Source organism: Cryptotermes secundus, unplaced genomic scaffold (assembly GCF_002891405.2).
Source record: "Cryptotermes secundus unplaced genomic scaffold, Csec_1.0 scaffold68, whole genome shotgun sequence".
Taxonomy (NCBI): Eukaryota; Metazoa; Arthropoda; class Insecta; order Blattodea; family Kalotermitidae; genus Cryptotermes; species Cryptotermes secundus.
The window spans coordinates 912,401-938,047 of NW_019722422.1; the positions used below are offsets into that span (position 1 = coordinate 912,401).

The 25,647-nt window shown below is 41.4% G+C and overlaps 1 protein-coding gene across 1 annotated transcript in view; it reads right to left on the bottom strand.

The window, feature by feature from the left end:
- The window catches only part of LOC111861269 (protein Wnt-6), a 92,391-nt gene extending 68,865 nt beyond the window's left edge, over window positions 1–23,526 (bottom strand). The window contains exon 1 of the mRNA XM_023845703.2: window positions 23,457–23,526. Coding sequence (XP_023701471.1) covers window positions 23,457–23,524 — 68 coding nt within the window. The 5' untranslated portion in view covers window positions 23,525–23,526. The remainder of the gene's footprint in view (window positions 1–23,456) is intronic.
- Between the last annotated feature and the right edge of the window lie 2,121 nt (window positions 23,527–25,647).

Genomic DNA, 25,647 nt, shown 5'->3' on the forward strand with positions numbered 1-25,647 from the left:
AGCCAGCAACCAGTCAGTTGTATTGTGGCATTTGGAGTGTACTAATTGTGATACTGCAGATAGCAGTAATCGTCAGATTGTAATTTGGGTGATTGTGAGGGCGGATGTGAAATAAAATTCGCTACATCAAATACCTCGTGAACTTATTTGTCGCGATATACCCCGCGATACGCGACAATATGAAGGTTCAGCACCGCTAACACAAAGGCACGGATTGATCAGTTCGTCCATGTTGACTCAAAAGTTGACTACGGTAAAGAACTCAGGTGATCAGATTCTGTTTATAATTATAATTATTATGGCTCTACAGTTCTTTGTTAGGTTTTAGACGCATTTTCAGTTTCTATACAGAGTCGGTGGGACTCCCTGGACGAAGGATCAGTCCGTCGCAAGGCCGCTACCTAAACACAGAATAAACGCACACAATACAGATATCCATGCCTCAACTGGGATTCCAACCAACGATCACAGTATTTGAGCGGGCGAAGACAGCTCATGCCTCAGACTGTGCGGCCACTGCGCGTTTCCACAGTGGAAAAGCAAATGCGAGTTTTGTGGGCAAAAAAAGTGAAGCGGACGTGGAGAGTTATGCAATATCCTGCATTCGCAATATGATGGGGCCTTTCGCCCTTCTCCGATGCACGATTTAAGCTGTTTTGGATGTCTCCCGTGAACAAGGTACTTTTCGACCTACTTTGTGAAGCAGGTGTGGCAGTTGCAGGACAAAGCACAAGAGGAGCTTCTCACTTTGGCAACTTGCAACTGAAATGAAGCAAACGTCATGCAATTCTCTATCTCTTTTCCTGTCTTTGATGTCTGAAGGGAAGGCAGCTATGCACTCGGTTGCTGTAGTGATCAGAATGTCGTGGAGGATTTCTGATAATGATAATTGGAGTATTCCTTCTCTCGTTCTGTCCTGAGTCCATGTGAGAATTGGAAAGAACCCAGGCACTTTTAATCAATACTGGAGCTTCTCTCACAAGTAATAAAGGGTGGATCTTGTTTGATTGAATCTGAAGTAATTTAATTACGTTTAGACTGAAAAGGTTGTTCAGAGTCTGAGGCGACAGATGCTCAACGAGCGGTGAATTGACAAGAACCGGAAAACAGGAGGACGTGACCTAAACCAAAGAAAATATTACCATATTAACTTGGGGGAAGGGAGTTAATGATGACCAGGGGAGAATCTAATCGCTTACTTCTTCTATTCAATGTTCGTACAGTATATTCTCGTTACGAAAAGAGTTAACTTATAAAATCTTTGTTAGCACAGTGTTGCGTGCGCTAACAGCATTTCCGCTACCGTATGATGAGAAAACAGTCGGACTTGAGGAAATAATATGTCTTGAGTATGCGTAAGCGCAAAAAGCTATATAATGATCCTCTACATATTGTATTAACATTACTATCCTTAAAACTGGTTTTACTTAATATTATGACAATGATGACTATGATTATGATGATGACAATAATAATAATAACTGCATGGAACTGAGCCCTACTTCAGAAGTCGTCAATCATTCAGCTATTCAAAAATATCCCAAAATCTTATGGAGGCCGAAAGTTCTTTACCGTTTTCACAAGCGCCCTCCATTGGTCCCTATTCTGAGTCAGATCAATCCAGAATATACCACTCCACTCTCTTAGAAATAATAATAATAATAATAATAATAATAATAATAATTCTTTATTTATCTGTGTGCTGGACTCAACAGCTAGGAATCAATTACAGAGTCAGCATTAACAGAAAACAACTACAAAAAATATGAGGACAAAAACAGACAAACAAGAAAAAAGTAGCTAATTCAATATTATCTAGATTTAAACATAAGTTTTTAACAGTAACAGCACGAATACAATAATTCAATTACTTCTTGAGTGCTTGCAACATCATTGGTATCTTTCAGATAATCACTGAAATAGGTAATAAATAAAAGAAAATACGAAGATAGAAAAAAAAGAGATGAAAACCTCACCAAATTAATCAAAATTATATGCTCCAGAGAAACCCCATTCCTATTAAACGTATCAAGAAACAACTGACACATGTAAACACACCTGGCTATTGCTTACATAAAAACCGAGCAAGTCACTTATTAATTTGGTATGTACATGAATATACTAACGATATAAAATTAATAATCCGCGTGACAGTTATGCGCTGCAATTTCTGGTTTTATTTCGAAGTACCGTTATAGGCAATTACAGTACGAGTTATTGATAATGTAAGTGCACCTATGCGAGTTTTCCTTTGCGTAAACCAATGCCATGGCTTGCCACAATCTCAGCTGCAGAAGTGTTAATTAAAGAACACCGATGTTTTCTTCTCGAGAGGTTAACAAACAACCGTTACATTGAGCACGTGTGTATGTTACCTGCAGAACATGTATCCAGCGCGGTCCACTAGGCAAGAAGGAAGGGCAAACATGAGTTATGATGACAAAGCAGACAGTCCACATTTTAACCGAAATAAAAAGAGCATTTATTAATTATTGTGTTTGAGTAACTCTCTTTTTTCTTTTTTGAGGAAGAGGAACATATCGATAAATTAGGGTGATCAGTTCTTTGTTACTTAATGCAAAGTCTAGACTCCCCCCCCCCCCTGGCACTACAGCCCCAGTGGGCCTAGGTCTACCTCCATGAACTTCTCCGTTCACTTCGGTTTTTCTAGATCTTACACATACGGTAGGACAACTTGGGCGCGTGATCAGCTCGTCGCAAGGCCTCTACCTGTACACAAACACAGAAAAACGCATACACACAAACTAACATCCATTCCCTGAGCGGGATTCGAAACCACGGCCCCGGTTTCAAAGCGAGCGAAGACAGTACATGTCTTAGACCACTCGGCTACCGTGACCGGCAGCCTAGATTTATAGACAAACAAATTCTCCAAAAGTTTGTAGTCTCCTGCGAGGAAGAACATCGTAGAGTTTCACTCTGTCTTTGAAAAGTTGCTGCGAATAGGGAGAAACTGAAACCATCCATTTATTTTGTACTTCCTTTTATACGTCCCCATTCATTAGTTAAACAGAATAAAGACATGCTTCCTACCAAGAACATGTTTAATCTGTTATGCATAAAGGCGCATGTCCGGAGTAAGATTGAAGTGAAAGAGGCCTGTGATACGTTCATATGTTTCACTTGTGTTATCAAGGAATATCAGCAGAAACCTCTAAGCGAGGTGAAGAAGATTCCCGCTACATTACAATTTAAATATTAATATAAACCAGACACTCTATGCCGCAGAACACAACAGTGATTTTTTACAGCAGTGGTTCCCAAACTCTTTTTTACTGTGAGGTTCCCTTAATGTAAAAAAATTTAAGGCCTCTAAACTGTAAAAGGGTTGTAAGATGTATTTTAACAAATTGAAAATATAATTTCAAATTAAGCATAATTATATTTTTATGTTGTAAGGCATATATTTGTAATTGAATGTGACATTTTCATATAATTGTATATGAATTATTGTTACAAAATTAGCATCTTTTTCGACTCGTGTAAGAAATATTTCGGGCTCCCCATTTTGGGGAACATAATATTCCAATCTCTGATCATTTTTTCAAATCAAAGTATAAACCAATAAATTTGTCCATGGTTCACGCGCCACGATGCAGCACGGCACATAATTTGCGCAAGGACTCGCCAATGACATCGGTTCCTCCGAAACGCCGTTAATCACCTATACGACTAGAATGTATTACAACTCAAAGAGACTGAAATCTATTTATCTATAGCTCTACAGTCTTTTGTTGGATCTTGGCAGCTTTTTCAGCTTCTTAATCTTACACATAGTCGGTATGACTCATTGGGCGGGGCATCAGCACGTCGGAAGGCCGCTACCTACATACAGAACAGCACAAACACAGAATAAATGCACATATATCCATGCCTTGAGTGGGATTCGAACCCATGATCCCAGCGTTCGTGAGGGCGAAGACCGTTCCTTAGGCCGCGCATTCACTGTGATTGGTAGTCTTAAGTCCTCGCCGACTTTAAAATCTCGAATCTCTCGGTTTCTGCTTCTGCGCTATGGCTGTTCCATCCATTTGCCTACACTGGGAGTAGTTGGGATGAATGATGTGCTGATTATCTTGCTACTCGTTCTGGAGAATCCATCTTATGTCGTTCTAGTATTCACATATCATATCCTCCTTCTGTCGCTTAGGCAGGACCAAAGCATCCGCCAATGTCAGGGGCCTCCTTACCCCCAGGCAGGCCGTAAACAAAGACTAGCGCAAAAATTTAGGCATTATAATGTGTGTAGACTTACTGTGTACTCCTTTTATTTTATTTGTGGTGTATTTAAAGACAATGTCAGTATACCGTCATAATATAGTCTGATTAGTAATTAGTGAATTTGAAAAAAAAACAACATGGAAGGACGCGATCTTGATTTGAGGTACTTTCACGGGATTTGTCTGGAGAGAGTGAGTAAAACCGTGGAAATCCTAAGTCAGGAAGTCCGGTTGCCGGGCTGGGATTTCAACACTGGACCTTCCGAATACGAATCAGGAGCGTTAAGTCCCTCTTCCCGATGCTCGATTTTTTCTAGGCCTACTTGTACACGTTCCAGGGTTGGATAACAGATGGATCTAGTTGTATAAGGCCAATCACACTGGCCGCGCGGTCTAAGGCATTAAATGTCTTCGCCCACTCGAACACTGGGATCGTGGGCTCGAAACCCACTCAAGGCATGGATGTCTATGTGCGTTTATTCTATGTTTGTGTTGTTCTGTGTGTAGGCAGAGGTCTTACGATGGGCTGATCGCCCGTCTAAGGAGGCCTGCCGACTGTCTTACATTAAGAAGCTGAAGTGAAACGAAGCGTGTCACGGATGCCCTGTGCTCCAAGTGAGAGCAACATGAAGAGGAGAAGAAGAAGAAGAAGAAATTATACTGGCCTCTTTGAGCTGCCTAAACCACTAGGATTATGTTCAGATTAGTTGGTTTGCTGTACAAGAGCAACAGAAGAGAGAAAATCGATTTTCAGAGCAACCTACCTTCCGCATGGCCGTGAGGAAAAGTTACCGCAGATTTGCAGCAGCCAAAGGAAGAGACGCAAAATACCACGGCACATTTGCCTACGTAAACTAAGAAAGTACGCAAAGTGAGAAAGTATGTTCAGTTAATAACAATAGGGAATTCTTCAACATGATATTCTTTCCTGGAATTTGAGAGCGATCTTGGTGCCTCAGCCTCGGAGAGATGCAGTCATTGGCCCCGAGCTGCAGCCTCAACTTCAGAACGTGGAATGTTGCGCAGGCCTCAAGCCGAGGGGGACAGGACACATGGGTTGCTCCGTGAGAACTCGTAGTCGGCGCAGGTGGAGAAAAAGCACGTCAACTAAAAACTGGTAGAGTCATTAAGCGTTATGTGTACCTAGACACACACACATACCTACATATACACATTCAAAGAATAATAATAAAAAGTTTTACTTAAATATAAATCGCGTTAGTTGTTAGAAGCATCTCCTATATATGACAGATATAAGTAATTTATATTGCACACAGACCTAACTCTGAGAAATGTGTAGCAGAGAGGCAATTAGCGTTCCCGCAACATGAATTACATGCCAGTCACTAAGAAGGTAAAATTTGAACATGTCCATTATGCGTGCTGCATGTCTTGATATATTACATGACTAACACTTGTATTAATGTGTTCTTTTTGGCTGTCGTAACGTTAGATATGTGAGGTATACTGATGTTGTTTATACACGCTTAAGAAAACTGATTGAGCCACGAATTTTTCGAAGGAAGTTTGCTTAAATCTGTTAAGAGAACAAAGGCAATTTTCCAACTTCAGAAGGAAATTGTTCGCATCAAATTACTGGCGTGAAGAATTGGCTAAAACCAAATCGTACAATCACTGTATCGTAAAACTAAAATAGATATAATGGAACAATTATTTGTCTTATTGGAGTCATACTGCGTATTTTGTCTTTTGGGAAAAAGTAAAGTATAATTTTCAGGCCGCGCCATAGCTCAAGTTGTTAGTCGCTGGATTCCCACCGCTGCGGCCTGGGTTCGATCCCGAATCTGGTCAAGTGGGATGTGTGGTGGACAAAGTGGCGCTGGGGCGGGTTTTATTCGAATACTTCGGTTTCCCCTGCCAGTCTTCATTCCACCAAATTCTTCATCATCATAATCACCCGAGGCAGGTACAATAGGCCAATTAGTGGCCGCCGTTCCGAGTGGACCCAACTGGACTCCACCCCACACTTGGGGAAAAAAAAAAGTATAATTGTCCCTATACCTAATTAATCAAGCGTCATGCTATGAATTCATACGGGAAAGTGGACGTATAACTCCAACATTTTTGACCTCGGAATTAGATGGAGATAAGTAGTTAGCTTCACGCACCGGCCGCTTTGCACCAGAGAAAAGTCTGGGTGGACATCAGAGCCGATCTGGACGTCTTGGTTTAGAGAAAAATTATTGCCCCTACCGCTAATAGAACCCCGGCCGTCCGGATGGAAGACCGTGGCTCTACCGACTGAGCTAGCTAGTTTTTTGTCTTATGAATACATTAGTCAAAACTCTAAAATGAAAAAAATTGTGGAAGTTAGGGAGAAAAGTAATATAAACAACAAAATATTTAGTTTCCCTTAAAATTTAATATGAATGATAGTGGTAATATATATCATCCCCATTACTATGTCCGACGCAACTTGGGTCAGTATTTTATGGAAACAAGTGATTATTTCGACGCCCCCACGTCCAAAATCCTGCGCTTCATCCGAAGCGTGGGGTTGCTGAGGGAATAATTAAAAATGTGAAGCACAATGGACCACTGAGGTCTAAGTGAAAGGGCCGAGTAGGCCTACCCCTTCATATATACATACATACTCGTACATGTCCGACGCAAATATTTCTCATTGTTGACATTAATAATTCATATGAGTCAAAAACGTTAGGAGCTAGGATAGCGTAGTCGGTATAGCAACTGATTACAGACTGGACGACCGACGGTTCGGAGTTCAAGTGCCGGTAGAGTCAAGAATTTTCACTATTCCATGTCGTCCCGACAGGCCCTGGGTTCCACCCAACCCCCTATCCAATGGGTACTGGAGGCTCTTTCCCCGGGGTAAAGCGGCAGGAGCGTGAAGCTGACCAGTCACATCCAGCTATTGCCGAGGTCAAGAAAATTTGTATCTATACACCCACTCCTCCATATACCTTCATGGCGTAATGCTTAATTAGTTAAGGACAGGGACAACTTTCCTTTTTTATGAGTCGAAACTTTGCCATAAAACTCTGCAAAAGCTGACGTCTGCGGGAAGAAAAGGACTAAGATTATACAACTCCCAGTAAATACAAGCAGCCTTCAAAGAACAAAAAGCCCTTTTTGTATTTTAATGAAGAAAACAGGACTGAAGTGTCACTGTCCTCTAGGGAAAACAATATAAATAAGTAGACAGGTTTTAATTTTTAAAGGAACACAATACGCAGCTTCAAAAGACACAGCTTGTTTCGAATAATTACTATATCAAAATAACAGTTAACAAGTATACTTACTGTATGCATGAGACGAAACCTCTATTGTGCTCTGCAGGCAATTCCGTAGTCACGGAAATTTTGTAATGCCAGTAGAGTAATTCATTGCACAATATATATATATACATATAACTGCAGTTCTCAGTCACTCGTAAGTAACCGAGCTTCCAAGATTGCTCCTTGAGAGATTTAACATTCTTCAATCAGATTCGTCATGACTAAACACACAAAAGTGAGGAAATTGTTGAAGGGCTTTTCTTCGTTCAATTTTCCTTAGCAATCTGATACTCGTAACATCCACTTCTACTAGACTGGGCCCGAAATCTCTGGTCTGAATCTCAATTATATAAACGGCAAAGGTATCCCTGTAACAGGCCGTGGAGGCCCATAAGGTTGTGAGACGTCGAGGCTCCCACATTTTCTAGACAATCGGCATACAGATGGCGGTAATGTTTTCAGCCTTACGCGTCGACCGCCTTTTACCCCCAAGAATTTTCCAAGAATATTCCTAATGCTCATATCTGTTGGAGTCGATATCAGGGCTATACAGGGGCTGGAAGGATTAGGTAAATAGAAAATAATCCGTTAACTTTATCGGAAATTGAATCCACGACCTTTCGGCCTGCAGCAAAATTCCTCAACCAAATACGCTATGGCGTGGCCCCAGGAAGATTCCTGGTAGTCATTTCTGTCTGATTCTGAGTCGACCGAAGTGCTATAGTGCGGCTAGAATAATTACGTAAATTGAAAAATTTCAATTACCTCATTTGAAATCGAACCCGTAACCTTCCGGCTTGTAGCATAATGCCTCAACCAACTACGCTACGATCTGCCCTCATCTCAATTATTGAACGAACAGTAACAGTATCATCTTCCGAGATCAAATCAGACGGCGTCCTCTCTTCTAAATTTGGCACTTGCTTAGCTGCAGATCGCACAAGAAGCTTTACTTTATGAGTGGAGTGGAATCTCCTGTTCATTCGAGGCCGTGTACACTGTCCACCTCAGCATTAAAATTCGTCACTTCATTTACCTGACAGTTTCAATTTACCCCCGACATGATGGCAATCTGCATAACAAATGCAAATACATCGCAAAGGTAAAAGAACGGTACAGTGAACCGTGTTTAGTGCTATATGTCAACTTTCGACAGCAACACGCGGTAGTATCGAATTAAAAAGTGAGAATCTTACTTCAGACTTGGGTTTCCTTGTTATTACTGTGTGTATTTAGGAATGTTAAAAGGGTATTTTTTTTCCTTGGCACTACAGCCCCAGTGGGCCTAAACCTACCTCCATGAACTTCTTCGTTCACTTCGGTTTTTTCTAGATCTTACACATTTGGTAGGACTCCTTGGGCGGGTGATCAGCTCGTTGCAAGACCTCTACCTGTACACAGACACAGAAAAACGCACACACACACTAAACATCCATGCCCTGAGTTGGATTCGAACCCACGATCCCGGTTTCCAAGCGACCGAAGACAGTACATGCCTTAGACCGCTAAGCTACCGTGACCGGCGTTAAAAGGGCATATGATAATAAAAAATTATGTAATCAATTCAGATATGTCATGTATGCACGAATCAAGATAGATTTGCCACACTATCTAGAAAAAAAAACTTATAAGAAACAACAGTACTGTCTGCAAATATTTTATAATATAGCGAATTACTTATTTACACCTGCCTAAAACGCGGTAAACCAATGTTCTAGATACTGCGCAATTTGCAATACTGTGGAATAGACAAGTTTCCTTTATATTTTTTTTTTAGGATCTAAGTAATCCGCTATGCCGATCACATTGGCCGCGCGGTCTAAGGCATGAATTGTCTTCCCTGTCTCAAACACTGGGATCGTGGATTCGAATCCCACTCAAGGCATTGCTGTCTGTTTGCCTTTCTTGTGTGTTTGTGTTGTTCTGCGTGTAGGTAGCGGCTTTGCGACGGGCTGATCCCCTGTCCAAGGAGGTCCTGCCGTATGCATATAGTATTAACAAACTGAAACAGCGGCCAAGGTCTACAAAGCTTGTAGAGCCGTAGAGAGTTAGAAGTAATTCATTATAAAACAAATTATAAATAACATCAAATTGGTCCAAATAATCCTAAACACACACACACACACACGTAGATAACATTTAAGCAGGGATTCCGTGAAGCTAATTTACATGTTTTGGATCGGTCCGACTTGGCTGAATGACGTCGGACTCTCCAGTCTGAATGCGCACTCTCACTGCAGGCCTACGTAACACTTGCCATTGATCAAAACGCCGCTCAAGTGATAACATGTCTGGTATGTTCGCGCTGTGTAAAACAGCTCTGAGGTTACATCACACATTGGGTAAGCAACCACATGTTCGCCAAGATAACCGGTGATTTTCATTCCCATTATGTGCTGAACATTGAATCCAGCAAATTTAAAATGATGATATAACAGCCTACATCACTATCTATTGATCACGCACTTTCAAAGATATTTTAAACACAGTTTAGCTGTATGTGGACAGCCGAGGAGCAACAATGCGTTTTTTTTTCACATGCGCAACGCGTGTTTAATGTCGAACATTGTCCAACATCACGTCCTTACTCAGCCTGCGAGACTGAAGGTTACTTACACAAAGCAGTAAGTACAGTAAGGAAAATCGCCATGCAAAACAAGAATCAGACTGACACTGTGAGGAAGTCAACATGAAACCGAAGACAGAAAATGAAGGCAGCAAAGCAAATCAGCTTAAGTTGGGAAAACGTGAGGATAAGATAGCAGACGTTGAAGAACAGTGTAAGCAATCAACAACGACATAGAAAGAAATACTGACAAAGCAGATCCGGGATGAAAACACAAACGACGTTGAATACATATATTTAGATGTAATCTATCTCTCTATCTGTCTATCAATATATATATATCTATCTATCTATATATCTCTATCTATCTATCTATGTCTCTCTCTCTATCTATCTATCTATGTATCTATCTCGGCTGCGCCATAGCTGAAGCGGTTAGTTGTTGGCTTCCCACCGCGGCGGCCCGGGTTCGATCCCGGGTCTGGTCAAGTGCGATTTGTGGTGGACAAAGCGGCGCTGGGGCAGGTTTTTTCCGAGTACTTCGGTTTCCCCTGCCAATCTTCATTCCACCAATTGCTCTACAATCACCCTCACCTATCATCTGGGGCTGGTAAAATAGGTTAGAAGTACAAGGGACTTAGTCCCACCCCATTAGCAATAAAAAAAGGCAAGAAATCTATCTATCTACCGCCTCTTCAGTTTCTTAACTATACATAGTCGATAGCACTCCTTGGACGGGGGTGCACTCGGCACGGCGGTCACTGATTGGCCTATTGTAGCACCGTGTGATAATGATGATGGAGAATTTGAGGAATGAAGATTGGCAGGGGAAACCGAAGTACTCGGAGAAAACCTGCCCCAGCGCCACTCTGTCCAACACAAATCCCACTTGAATAAAACCGGGCTCGAACTCTGGCAGCCGCGATGGGAAACCAACGACTAACCGCTTGAGCTATGGAGAGGCCCAGCTGATATTAAAGTGAACTTCTTATATGCTTTCCAAGCATAATATATAGTTTCAGTAATACCTTTCATCTCGGTAGCAGAGCGTTGACAGTGACAATTAGCCATATTTATATTTCAAAGTATAGTGAAAATACGCATATAGAACTAAATAGTACCAATGTAAGCTTGTTCTATGACACATATAAGAGTTACAGTACCTGAATTGGAAGATAGTAAAAACTGGGCTAGATTCTCTGCCTCACTCTTTGAGCTGGGCCCTTCCTGAGAAGCCACGAATTGTGCAGCCACTCAAGATATTCCAAGCATTTTATGGAACCCGAAGGTTTATTACCGTGTTCACAAGAGCCCTCCACTGGTCCCTATCCTGAGCCAGATCAAATCAATCTATATCATTCCATCCGATTTCTCTAAGATCTGTTTTATTATTGTTCACTCACGTTCGTCTTGGTCTTCTAAGTGGGCTCTTTCCTTCTGGTTTTCCCACCAATTTTCTCCTCCAATCATGCTACATGCCCTGCTCATCTCATCCTACTTAACTTCATCATTCTAATTATACTTGGAGAAGAGCACATGTTATGAAGCTCCTCATTATGCAGTTTTCTCGAACCTCCCATCACTTCATCCCTCTTGGTTCAAATAATATCCTCAGAACCCTGTTCTCAAACACCCTCAGTCTATGTTCCTCCCTTCATATCAGACACGAAGTTTCACACCCATACAGAGCCACAGGCATTAGACAGCAGACGAGAAGACAAGAGGTTCTGGCCTGGATGGTAGCAAGCATTACCCGAATTCTATCTCCTCTTAATTTCCTCCTGAATCAGATTTTGATTTGTTATCGTCGTTCCCAAATATCTGAACTGTGCCATATTTTCGAAATATCTCTTACCTATCTTTATATCATGATTTTTCCCTGCATTTTGTTGACGAGACAGCAACATATACTTAGTTTTCTCTGTGTTTACTTCTAGACCAACCTCCTTACTAGAGTCAATTAAAGTTTGTGTGTTTATCTTCATGGCATCTATATTATCTCCCAACAGATTCACATCATCAGCATAGACCAGAAGTTGATGTGTCCCGTTTAATTTCAGTCCCACCTGCTTTTTCTGGACCTTCCTAATGGCATATTCTAAAGCAAAGTTGAAAAGGAATGGCGATAAAGCTTCTCCTTGTTTTAGACCATTCTGGATAGGGAAATAATCAGACAAATGTTTACCTGTACGGACTCTACCATACGTATCGTTTAAAATTTGATATTCTCTGTAATGGGTTCCCAAACTATATTAATATCCACTCCAGTGTATAAATATTATCTGCCTAGGAATTTCATTAGCGTAGAATTGGGATAAGTTCTGTACAAACTAACCGAAATATAACGAAGGAATTCAGCACAGTTCGAAGAGGTGTGATTAGTCTAGGAATACAGCGCAATCCAAAGCTATAGCAGAATACTTGAAGAATTTATTAGAGAAATTAATTAGAGCAGATAACATAAATACAATTTTATTCTGATATACTCCTCTGTTTCAGGATTAAATGCTTACGACTGACGATGGCTCCGAGCTGAGAAATCTTGGAAGTGCATATGTGAAGAACAGTTATCAGACTGAAGACAGTGATACAGGCAACGAGAGCAGTAGCAACAACAAAACTGCCTACATTTGCTAATGTGAAATTTGCAAATTTGCAATTGGTGTATGGTTTCTGCGACGGAAATTCTCTCGTTGCATTGACAGAAAATGAGCACCAATATCCATGTCAGAGGCGGCCGTAAAGACGCGTTAAAACGGACATCGTAATGTGAGAGAAAGAGACAGTACCATGGCTCATGCGCCTCTTGACCGTGGAAGAAGCACGGTGTGGTTAGAGGATGATATGCTGGTTATCTTACACCCACAACCAGAAGTGGTCGCATTTACTCTGCAACAGGACTTTGCCAGAGTGCAATATGGTGCACTATGCTTGCGACTTAGTTGTACAGCTTCCATTTGTACAAAGGTTGCAGCCAGGAAACCCCCGTCTCCAGTTCTTGCAATGTGCCACAAACAATTGTGGACACACCTCAGGTTCTGTGCTGTGTCCTACACTGACGAGGCAGTATTTACAAGACGTGATGTACACAACATACATAACTTGCATGAATGGGCAACACAGATTCGTCACTCATCATTCCAGGAAAATATTAGTGTCGACGTTTGGGCTGGAACTGTATATGAATATGTAATCCGACGGTATACAAGACAGCAGCGTCTCGGTGGAGCGAATTACGAAGATTTTCTTGAAGAACGCCCCCCAGTTACGTCTCTACATGACCACGGTTTCAGCATGGAGGTGCTCCTCCCGATTTGGTAGAAAGATTGCCCAACTTTCCGTGGAGATCAGATTGACTGTCTCGAAGTTCTCGTGATCTGAACCCTCTAGATATTAAGGAAGTTAGATAACACGATGTTCTAATTAATTGCAGTGAGGTGTTAGCTGCAGACATTAGGAAACGACCCACACAACCAGTTATCTTTAGAGTCTCATGGACTTCGCTGTGAGGACTGTGCTCAGGAGGAGAACGACCACGGCTGCTTCTTTTAAGCACTTCTAAATTAAATTTTTAGCCTACTTTCCTTATTTTTAAAAATAAAAGAAGGGATATGAGATCACATTGCTGTCTGTGTGTCTGAGTTTCCCCCAAATGCCTGGAAGCTGGGAAAGTAAAGCCATAACATACGGCTGTTTCTAAGCAACGGTTTGGTAAACACTTTCTCGCGATAACTAATACACATGCAACAATAGAAGAGCTGCTGGTAGCGGGGTTTTCTATACAGTCCGTATCGTAAGAAATAACATCTAGTGAAATATGAGTAGGCTATTACTTAACCCGTGTGGAGGCAGGGTTTGAATACCTCCACCGCGACCTTGCGTGTCGTAGGAGGAGATGAGAAGGGAAGTCTCAAATGTGAGACAGTAAAATATGGTCGCGAGTCCCTAGGGACTTGCACTCGAGAAAGATTGCGTTGGCAAGGACCAGCAGCATATACAAAAGACAGATCCGACCTCTCGTCAGAGAGGGTGCCCCACAAAAACGAGACCTTAACTGTCAAACAGTAATAAATGTCTTGTCATAAGCTCCAGATAGGGCTCAACACCAAAACTTACTGACTGACTGACTGACTGACTGACCGTCAGTAGCAAGGTGACTTTGACTTTAACTTTGAGTACGCGATTAGTTCTTTCCAAAAATTCTTCTTCACATCATATGCTGAAAAGAGAATATAATAACTCTAATAGTTACTATGATGCAACATCTATGTCACAATCCGATGATGTTTTAGATACAAATTACGGGTTAGAAACGCTCTGAGTAATAGAGAAAATTATGTACGGAACACAATTCTTAACAGAACTATGTAAATATTGAGTATCTGGCAGCATATAAATTAGGATCAAAAAATTTTAAACAGTTAAATGCCAATCTTTGTATAAGTGATAATTCTGTAAAGCGAACCGTATGGTATTTTAATGCATTTAATCTTTAAATGAAAACTTGTTGGTATGAATTCAAAAATTCATCTAAAAATGAGTAAAACCAAATTCTTTAAGGTCGATAGAAATTATTCTGCACCTCAGATAATGAACAATGTCCGATGTAATATTGGGAAATCTGTGTAGGCTATATAAAATTGCTTTCATTTTCGTATCAAATAATCTACTATGTCTAATCAGGAACATGTGTTCCACTTCCCGCCTCCACAGGGATAAACCATACGAAGCGCCTCTGGACACCCGTTATTCTCATATTTGGAAAATTATCATCTTCTTATTTCAACGCTTCAATTCTCGGTAAGCCATCCTATGTGTTTACTATTTATGGAACGGGCGGTGTAATGAAAACAAAACCAGCTAACACGGCGTTATTTCGCTAATTAATTATGCCTAGGCATGTCTAACTTTACGTTAGGTGTCAAGAGACCCACCTCCAATCCAAACAAACACTTACGAGAGTAAAGAAGAAGAAATAACTGAAAGCTGCCAAACTCTTGTCCGCCGCTCCACAGTGCAGTTACACGTGTACCGTGTATGAGCACGTGGGGCACCACCGGGAGATGCGGAGCTCACGGTATGCGAGGGAGTGGCTGCTGCGGAGGTCTAACTCCATATCTGACAACCTACTTACCTATCTGTCTCCACAAAGACCGTGGGAGGATCAAAATGTTCCCGGAGTTCAGGTATAGCTTTTAGTAAGGACACATGTAAAAAGCTAACGTAGTCACCATAGAAGTGCCACCATTCTGAACATACACACTTACTCCAGCTGTCTTGCCATTGCTGGAAGAATCTCTATAGGTTCTCTTCTGATATGGCTCTGAGACCTACTGTCGCCTTCTCTTGAATCTCCTCAAAGGACTCAAAACGACGAAATTTGAGAGCCATCTTGATTCTCGGGAAGAGAAAGAAGTCACATGGAATGAGTTGTTGAGAATATGATGGCTGGGTGATGATTGGAATTTGGGTCTTTGCTACACAAGCGTTTCGCCGCGAGGAAGGTGACTGGGAGCATTGTCATGATGCAGGTCAGCCACGGCGACATTCTGCATAAAACGTGTCTGTGTCTACAGCAGCTTACTCCACTGATAGCACACAAACTGCTGCTGATCACTCACCCCCGCCTGTCTAAACAGGAAGCGGTTGTCTCCATAAGACTAAATTCCAAGAACTTTTTGATCCTCCCTTGTACCTTCCTGACTTTCACTTTTCTCTCTGAGAGCTCAAATATCCACCCAGATCCTGTGGTCTTTCTGCGAACTGCGATTTTTCTGCGATGAATCAAGAAATTGTCACCACATATTTGTGGTAATATAAAAAATAACACCCCACATATATCTCGAGCCTATTTCCTTTAGAGATATAAAGGAATTATTACCCAACAATCAGTTAATTCCGCGGTCCGCGATGGTGCACAACGTTTATCTAGAAATCGGCCAGTACTGAAACGTAGGGGCGCGATCTGGCCATGTAAACATCACCGTCGCTCTCTCTCTCTTTCACTTCAACGCATGAAGGGGAATCACAGTGTTGTGTCTATAGTGGAGCGGTGAATCTGCCCGCTTTCCTGGCCTAGTGCGTAGGCAGCTAGCATATGCAGTGGCGAATGAGGCAGACTGTGCATACAAGTGATTCAAAGAGAAACATTAAGGCTTTTATGTAAATGTGTAGATAAATTGTTTCTTTCAAGGCTCACCTGTCTTAGTGGTCTGACAGTGCACAACTATTTAGATGGGTGCATTCGCCACTCGTAGAATCCTCAGTTCGATTACAAATCGTTATCCTAATAGGTGATTCGTAGTTTTCTTCAGTCCATACAGGACGAAGGCCGGGTATAACAAGGACATTTTCTTCAACCCCCCCCCCCCACCTCGACATTCATCGTCACTTCCATTTTCATTAGACGCTAAATAAATTCTACGCTTTGTACGTCGTAGGTAAGTGTTCTCTGTAGTCGGCTCCACGTATTCAAATTAAATATCAAGCGAGCTGAATAAAATAGGTTTAAGTGAAATTTGTAAATGATTATTGTTTTAAATTGAACACTTATCAATAGAGAACCTATGTGCTTACACTTCCTATTATGAAGAGAAACGCGAAAGTCAATATTAACAAAAAACCATTTCTCTGTTGCTGCAGTAAAAAGGAAACACACTGAAGAACAGCTCACGTAACTGCCAACCACCCCCTCACTAAACCCCGACAGCATATATGGGACCGCCTGACAAATATCCTACCCTTCTCTGTATGACCACATGGATACTGGTCCACAGTTAAGCTTTATTTTTCTGTATGCCTTCCAGTTTTCATACTAATTAACACCATAAATAACGTGCTACTTACTTCCCTAATTGAATATCTTCTTCGACGATATTCTGTCGTAATATCTTCAGGCTTAAACACTTGTCTCCTTCTCTCTTCTCACACGTCTCCTTCTCACACGTTTTCTTACAGGAGAAGCAAGTATCCGTGTTCCGAACCTGTACGACATCTGTACGACTCTTTAGTCTGGGCCACAGAAGAAAATATTTCCATTACATAAAATGATAACTCCAACTTCTGGAATCTGTTAAAAAATCTTGACTATCCTATATCTCATCTCAGTGCTTCTCAAAAAAAGTATGGAGGTAAAGGGTCCACATTTCATCTGTAACCGTGCGGTTCCATTAAAGCCGCCGTACTGATCAATCTAGATAAAACTCTGAGTCCCTTGTTGAACCAAGCAGAACCAGAAAAGACCGTGTTGTTTTGAGATAGGAATTCTCTTCTGTACTCAGCTCTACTACGTAAAAGGAGCCGGGGTAGCCTAGTCAGTATAGCGACTGGCTACGGGCTGAACGACTCAGGGGGTCGGAGTTCGAGTCCCGGTAGGGTCAAGAATTTTCTCTTCTCCCCTGCTCTAGGGTCCACCCAACCTCCTATCCAGTGGGTACCGGGAGATGTTTCCCCGGGGGTAAAGCGGCCGGGACGTGAAGCTGACCACTCACATCCAGCTAGTGCCAAGGTCAAGAAAATATGGAGTTATACATCCACTCCTCCATACGCCTTCATGGCGAAGTGCTTAATTCGTTGAGCACAGGGACAAATTTTCCTTTTACTAAGCTCTATATAAATAATAGAGCAGTATATTAAAAGCAATACTTCTAAATTTGCGTACAAAATGATCAGAAAGCGGTATTGATTTTTTAAAAAATATACCCAGTTTACAATATGAATGACTCCAAGTTCAATTAGGGAAGATTAGGGCGTATTTGCTCAAGGCAAGAACTGTGCCGGCCGTTACTAGGCAGCGGTCCGTAAGCAACAACAGAGAAATGGTGTTTTCTGCGCGGTTGGCGCCGATGGCTGTGCACGCAATAATGGAATACGTCACGCCATCAATATGCAACATTTGCACCGCAGCAGGAGGAACGGTGTTTTCCCTGTAACAGGTCATGGAGGCCCATAGTGTTGTGAGACGTTGAGGCTCCCATATTATCTAGACAATCGGCTCACAAATGGTGGTAAGTTTGTCAGCCTTACGCGACGGCCGCCCTTTACCTCCCAGGGAGATTCCTGATGCTCATTTCTGTTAGAGGCTGAGTCGACCCCAGGGCCATAGTGCGTCAGGAAGGATTAAGTAAATTGAAAAATTCCACTTTATCAGCACTCGGAACCGCGATCTTCCGGCATGTAGCATAGTGCCTCAACCAACTACGCTACGAATTAATTGATTATACATGCGTATTTGAAACACTGAGAGGAAGGATTAGGTAAATTGAAAAATTCCACTTTATCAGCACTCGGAACCGCGATCTTCCGGCATGTAGCATAGTGCCTCAACCAACTACGCTACGAATTAATTGATTATACATGCGTATTTGAAACACTGAGTTAACTGTACAATGAGAGTTACCCAGTTGCTGCAGTGTGGGTGGTAAACATGTTGGAATGGTCAGGTCAAGGGAGCGGACAAACAGAACAAGTAAGGGGTCAACATCATTACACAGAGCGACGTGATGAAGAATCTCCCTGGCGGTGCGTGCTTATGGATCAGCGCCAGGGCAGTTCATCTCGCCGCACTTCATCCCTCTCCGCAACCGAGGAATACAGACGAACCCAAGTGTGACTGTTACGAGAGAGACCCAAGTCGCTATGTTTGTTATGTTTCTCAGCCGGTGGGGCGCGTCCCACTGACGGGACTTGGAGATCGGCTGGGTGAGAGGCGAGATCTTAAATAAGAATTATTATTAACGGTTAATGAAATACTAAACTCCACATAACTGCTAGCAAACTTCATGAAAACTATTACATTTCATAAAGGTCAAAGTTAAAACTGTGTTTCACGTTCTGGCGGCTTTACCTCTAGCGGAAATAGCCCTCAGTCTGTTTTATAAGAGTCAGGGTGAGCCAAAGAGCTGATTTTGGTACTGTGGGGAGGACAAAAATCTCTTCTCCCTTTCGGGAATCGAACGTCGACAGTCCAGCCCGCAGGCTTTCATTATACCTACTGAGCTATCCCGTCTCGTAAAAATGCATAATATCTCTCTTATTATTTTTGTTTAAAATTACATTTTACTGATTACGACTCGGGATTAGTTTCCTCGTGATGTATGAGAATAGTTGCTGTGTCTTATATGCAGTCGAAGAGCAGGCTTCACGCACAGGTCTTTCCTGAGAGTGGTTATTTTTGTGTGTCGTCACAATATAAATTCTCGAAGATATGTCAGCCCGATATGCACTCAAAAATATCGCTATTGAATGACTAGAACTATTATTTCTTATTCAGTATATCCTGGTTTCGAATTTCCGTCCGCAAATCAGCTATCCTTACTTAAGTTTCTCTTCAGTTCCTCCATGAAATTTCCGCGACAGTATGTCAAATTGTACCATGACCAATTCCTTCCAGATCCGTTTCACTTCATTATTCATTAATCATTATATCAGTCTATGTCATATACCATGAGCTACTGACAGTGATTTTAAATAAATTATAAATAAATGAAGACAGATGGATTCGAATATAGCAGCCAGATGGCCATCAATGCACTTTTAGAAAATCTGAAACACTTCCCCGTTCTTGCACATCAAAGAAAGACTCTTGACCTCAACTCTAATGCTTGTACTCCTCGGTTGCCTAATTAGTTAATCTTATGAGAGCTTGTCTCTCCAACAGCCTTCTTTCCCTGGCAAACACTTCTTCCTTCTCAACCTCTTTTATTCATCTTGACCTTCCTTTACTGTGCGGCTTCTTAAATTGTTGAATCCTACTTCGTAATACATTATCCGTTCTTTTAAATCTTGAACAGACCAATAAGCAGCCCGACAATTTAATTATCCGAATCCCTTCGTTACAGTTTGTCCGAACATGAATTTGCCCTCTATCTGAATGCCTCTGTTATCTGCATTGAACTCAGCTCTTGCTGCAATGCTTTGCGGTAGGCCCAGGCTCCAAACCAAGCCCTTTGAAATGTCAAGGCGAAAATGTTAGAAGTATTGTCAAGTATAAGGAGCTTGCGTGAAGAATTCACGAGTTCGCGAGTTCCTGGCTAACAAATCCATTACATAAATGGACCATCCACCTTGTTCACCTGACTTAGGCTCCTGCGATTTTTGGCTCATTCCAAAATTAAAACAGTGCCCTGAAGGGCCGAAGTTTTGCTGACATTCCTGACATCTAATGTTTCTATATAAATTTCATTGGCTACGTTAATTTGTTTTTTGTTTAATGACGCTCTCGGTACACAGACTATAAGCGCCGTTATAAGGCGATTAATTAATAGAGCTGTTTGGAGAATGAGAATTAGCAAGAGAAAACGAAATACTCGGAGGAAACAGGCCACAGTTCTACTCCGTCCATCACATATACCATAAGACCTGGCCTGGGATTTAACCGGCGCTTCCGTGATGCCAAATCGGCGATTAACCGCTTAAGTCATGGCACGGCCTATGGTGTACGAAACTTTCGAGGGATAAAAATACATTTTTCAAATATATAGAGAACGGTATGCGCTTCTTACCGACATTTTTGCTGGACTTATGATAATGAAAAGCTATTCTGATAAGTAGTTAAATTCATATTTATCTATTATTTTATTCCTGGTTCAAATGACGGAAGATTTTAAAAATTCTCATTATTATCATTATCATCATCATAACCATCATCGTCAATTACATCAATAGTACAATTGCTCAAGTACCACATCGTGCATGATTCGATTGTTTTATCAGTGGCGAATTCAACTTCACACAATTCAGTTTAATTTCTCAACTTCGGCATCAACCCGCGAAAAGGGCTGTATAATTCCAAGAAAAAGAAATTTTCAGACATTCATTCAGACCTGCATTAACGGAAACGAAATTAAATTTAACAAATTTTGGTAAGCACACTTTATACTTAATACTTTTGTTATCTTAAATAGGTGTCCTTGAGTATTCGCCCACAACATAAAGCAACAGACAGTTCGTGGAGTCGAAATACGAAACGCCTACTTGTCTCACGTTCTTACGTAACTTGGAGAGGGCGCGCTATTGCAGCAGCACATGGGCCTACTGGTTCACGCCACGACACAACAGCGCAGAAGAGTTAGCGCAATATTTTCTCTGTGACGCAAACAATCTCTGACTGCTGGGCTACAACAAGATACTTCGTGCAAACAGTAAAAATCCCTTCACAGACTCCTCGTCTGGAACTGTGAGTCTCGCGTAATGCAGAGGAAGCACAAACAACAAACATAAATCTCTCTGGAACGTAGAACAGCGTACCCGCTGGCACACGTATGCGCTGGAAATCACATATAACACATCATTAGGATAGTGTGTATGACGAACCTACTTCTTTGAAAAAGCTGAATACCGAAGATAAACTAAATGTTACTTATTTATAGTGCTTACATCTGTGTGTATATATTCCTGTGTGCGTGCGTGCATAACTAAAAGTGAACGTAAAAGAATTAACAGACCCCTGTTACAAATAGCATGTGGTGGAGATATTCTATAAACAATTTTCACAATCAGACAAAAACAGTGACCATACGCTGTGACCTTAAGTTATTCAAATTAATAAAATGATCACATTAAAAACTAACACAGGGAGTTTTCTGTGGGGTTGGGCGCAATTCAAATGTTTGGTTCCTTGTTAAGTTTATTTTGTGAGAATTTCCTCAAGCATCAATTTTTGCTAAATCGTTAGATTTTGGAAATTAACAATATTTCCTTCATTCGGTGCACACGAACCTACCGTTCTGGGTCCACAGGTTAGGTTACTCTCACAATATGGCCCAAAACAATGGACTTATTCGATACTTTGAAAGCATCTTCCAAAAAGAATGGTACTAATCAATGAGCCACGCCATCGTGTCGGAAAAAGAAAAATGATCAACTACGTTTAAATAGTCTGGACCCCCCCCCCCAAATTATTATGACCTAATTCCCAGCCTCTCTCCACCGACAGCAAACTCTAAACAAACCAGAATACCTCTCAGGTCTGTTATCAGTAACTAAAACAATAAAAATAAACTTTCGTACAGCCTGGAGGTAGCCATCTTATGGAGTATCTCTCTTTTTAATTGCATTTACCGAAATTTTTTATATCTTATTTTCTAAGAATGTGATTAATATTATATACTGATATAATTATTAATGTTTACAGTTAATATGGGGCTGTCTGAAAGCATATGAGAGTGCCTGAGACTCAGTGTCTGGACGTGGCCGAGCCAGTCGTCTGCACTGATGTTGTCAAAAAGGAACATATTTCAATAACCATCCCATAGACACATTTCGGCGGGCGTCTGCCTATTTGGCTGCAAAACAACACTACATAGATCACTTATAGAACAAGAGATGTAGTACAGGCCTCCTTATAAGGCAGTTTATAATACTCTGGATGTACTTATTTTGAAATTTTTAAATTAACTTTATATAAACATTCAACTCAAACATAATATGTTGGATTATGAAGGTTCGTTCATAATTTCATAAAGAATACTCGAATATTTGTATGTCGTTCTGTTTCCAATTTCAATTGGAGTAAACAAAGTTGGATCTCTTTATATGTTAAACAGTGTCCGTTATGCAGCAAGGAAACAATTTTAATGCCATGGAAATTTATAACGTTCCTTATCAGTAGCTGAAGACACTACGTGCTATATTACCTGATTCTGGTTTATTATAATATTCTGTAAAACAGTTTTTAAAAATGGATTTATGAAGCGGTAGAAACGCGTACAATGTTCAGTATCAAAACTTTCTTCCATGGATGGAGGCACAGAGATGTGTTCTGTGTTTCCTGGTTTTATATCTAACAATGACCAACAATTAAGTCACTAAATTAAAATTAGAAGTAAATAAACAGTAAATGAATGAAAGATTTCGTCAGTGGATGGAAAACCAATAAAACATATGGATTAAAAAAAATATATATATAAGCGTTCCTACGCTTGATCGGCAATAAGAAAACAGAAGCTTATGAATGTAGCACTTTGCTGACTGTCCCTTAAGCGTTTACCTTGTAAGCTACAGCCGGTGTCAGATTCTTACCTGACCTTTCTTAACAAAAGCTACATTCCCTTAACTGAAGAACGTGTCGAATATTCTTACACAAATCACTTAGAATAGAAGCAAATGTGAACTGCTTCGTAAAGCCACAATACACGATTAGCAGGACAATACAATACACATCATTGAATATTCATGCCTCAACCTGGATTCTAATGGAGGCTCTTCTCCGTGAGTCACGCGCAAGCGCTGTCATTAGTCCACAAGCACTGCATGAATAAGGAAGTACTACTTCCAGGTCGTCAAAGACAAGGAACAAAGAGGACATATGTCGTGTTCTAAACCCACAAACTTATGAAAATTGGTACAAAGTGATGGTTTAGGGTGGGGGAACGTGTGCAGATCACTTACCACCAGTGTCCTGTAATAGGCGAGACGAGTAGGAGACACACGGCTATAAGCACGGCCTGCATGTCCATTCCACACCNTTCAAAGCAAATACTAAAGTTACTGCGTAAACACACATATACACTCTCACTCAAATAATTTAACGAAAGGATTCGGCATATAGATAAAAAAATTATAGACACCTTCGGTGAGGTATGTGGTCTCTACCCCCACCCCATCCCACGTCACTCCCATTCTTCCCACCACCGCTCGGAAAAAATGCAGAAAAAAGCGCGCGCGGCCCTGTTGTGAAGAGTGAAGACGCGGTCCATTCGACCCGTGCCGCTGCTCACCTGACGTCGGTTTGAGGAACCCTTGGACGCAGCGGCAAAAGGAGAAACAGCTGAGAGACAGAGAAAGAGAAAGGCTTTGCAGTGGCCGACCAGTAAGCATGCGCGCGCTGTCTGCAACTACCGCCTTGCCAAGACAACACTGCCGCCGCCAGAACTCGCTCTTGCATCCTAGCACGTGTGCCGCAGTACCATGCCTACACACTAACATCTGCTCCAGTGACCTATGACCTGGACATTTCTCGGTTCCGAAACGACGTGTTCTCAGCTGATTCTGATCTCAGGATGGCAGTGGAAAAGGAAGGTACCTCCTATATACGTACGCCAGCTTACATAACATGTTATCTGCTTCTCTGTCAACATACTTCTCTTGTTTTGGGATAAAACATGCTTCCATGCATTAGAAAACGTGGCTTTTCTACGTAATACATTTCGTAACAAGAATGTCACCCAATATATCTGGCGCCTACAGTTACTGTGGACTCTGAACCATCCGCTGTTGTATTTCTCTGCCAAGGAAAGGTGACAAGCTAGGGCTTAGAGAGACCTTGCTGTAGGTAATATCACTTACGTGCAAAGTGCAGACCTTGTCTCTTTAACGTAAACTAAAATGCTGTGAAGTGAAGCAAAACTTGATAGTTGCTTAGTACTGAAGACTGAAGAGTAGACGTACAGCAGGAAACGTGTATCACAATATAATTCTAGGCTCTTGAAATATGTGAATTTTGTTCTGTATGAAGCTCATGAAGTAAATTAGGCTAATTCTCATCTTCAGAGTTTCGTAATTAGAGTTCTAATGTACTCTACGATCTCAAAAATACGTTACGGCCATTTCCTTTCAAATCAATTCGGATTCGCATTAATCATATAATACACACCTGAAGAAGCATTGTTAGATTAATCAAGCGCAGCTCAACAGCCTCCTTTGTTCGCATTTCAAAGACAAAGAAATTATATATTTATGGATCTAAGCGGCACACGGTAACGTAGTTGGTTGAGGCACTATGTTCCAAGCTGGAAGGTCGTGGATTCTAGTCCCGATGAGGTCATTACATTTTTTTCAATTAACCTAATCGTTTCAGCCGCACGGCCCTGGGGTCGACCCAGCATCTAACAGAAATGTGTACCAGGAATCTTCCTGGGGAAAAGGGCTACAGGCGCGTAAGGCTGACAACCTCACCGCCAGTTGTGAGCCGATTATCTAGAAAATGTGGGAGCCTTGACATCTCACAACACTATGGGCCTTCACGGCCTGTTAACAGGGAAAGCTTTACCTTTTTTATATTTATGAATCTTGGATATTCATAATCATGTTCACAAAAGCCAGCCATTGGTTTCTACTTGGACCAGTTAACCGAATTCACAAGTTCACATTCTGTTTCAATTAAAATTACAATTTTTCTGCCATTACCCTTACATCTTCGTTCTACGTTCTCCGATGAAAATCCTGTATCATGACCCCGTTCACCAACTTATATATCGAAATAGCTGATGTAGCGGTAATTTTCTAGACTTGGTTCGAATCTAGGACGGGACAACTGCTATCCTGAATGATAGTCCCCGTTGTTTTCCTCAGTCTCTGCAGGAAAATGCTGGCATAATACCTCGATTAATTCAGGACAGCTTCCTTTCAAATTCTACCCATTTCATCAGTCACTCTATCATTATACGTTATATAAACTCCGACAGCATCGTAAATTTAGCCATATCACGCCCATTGCATCCCTCTTAATTCAATTACCCGACCAATAGCAGGCGATGAGCTGGACCGACAGATTGTGCAGCGCATTCAACTCCTTCTTCACTTAGCGTGCCCACCCTGTGCTCAGAGCCATCAGTCCACGTTCTTTCCCACTATGAACCGC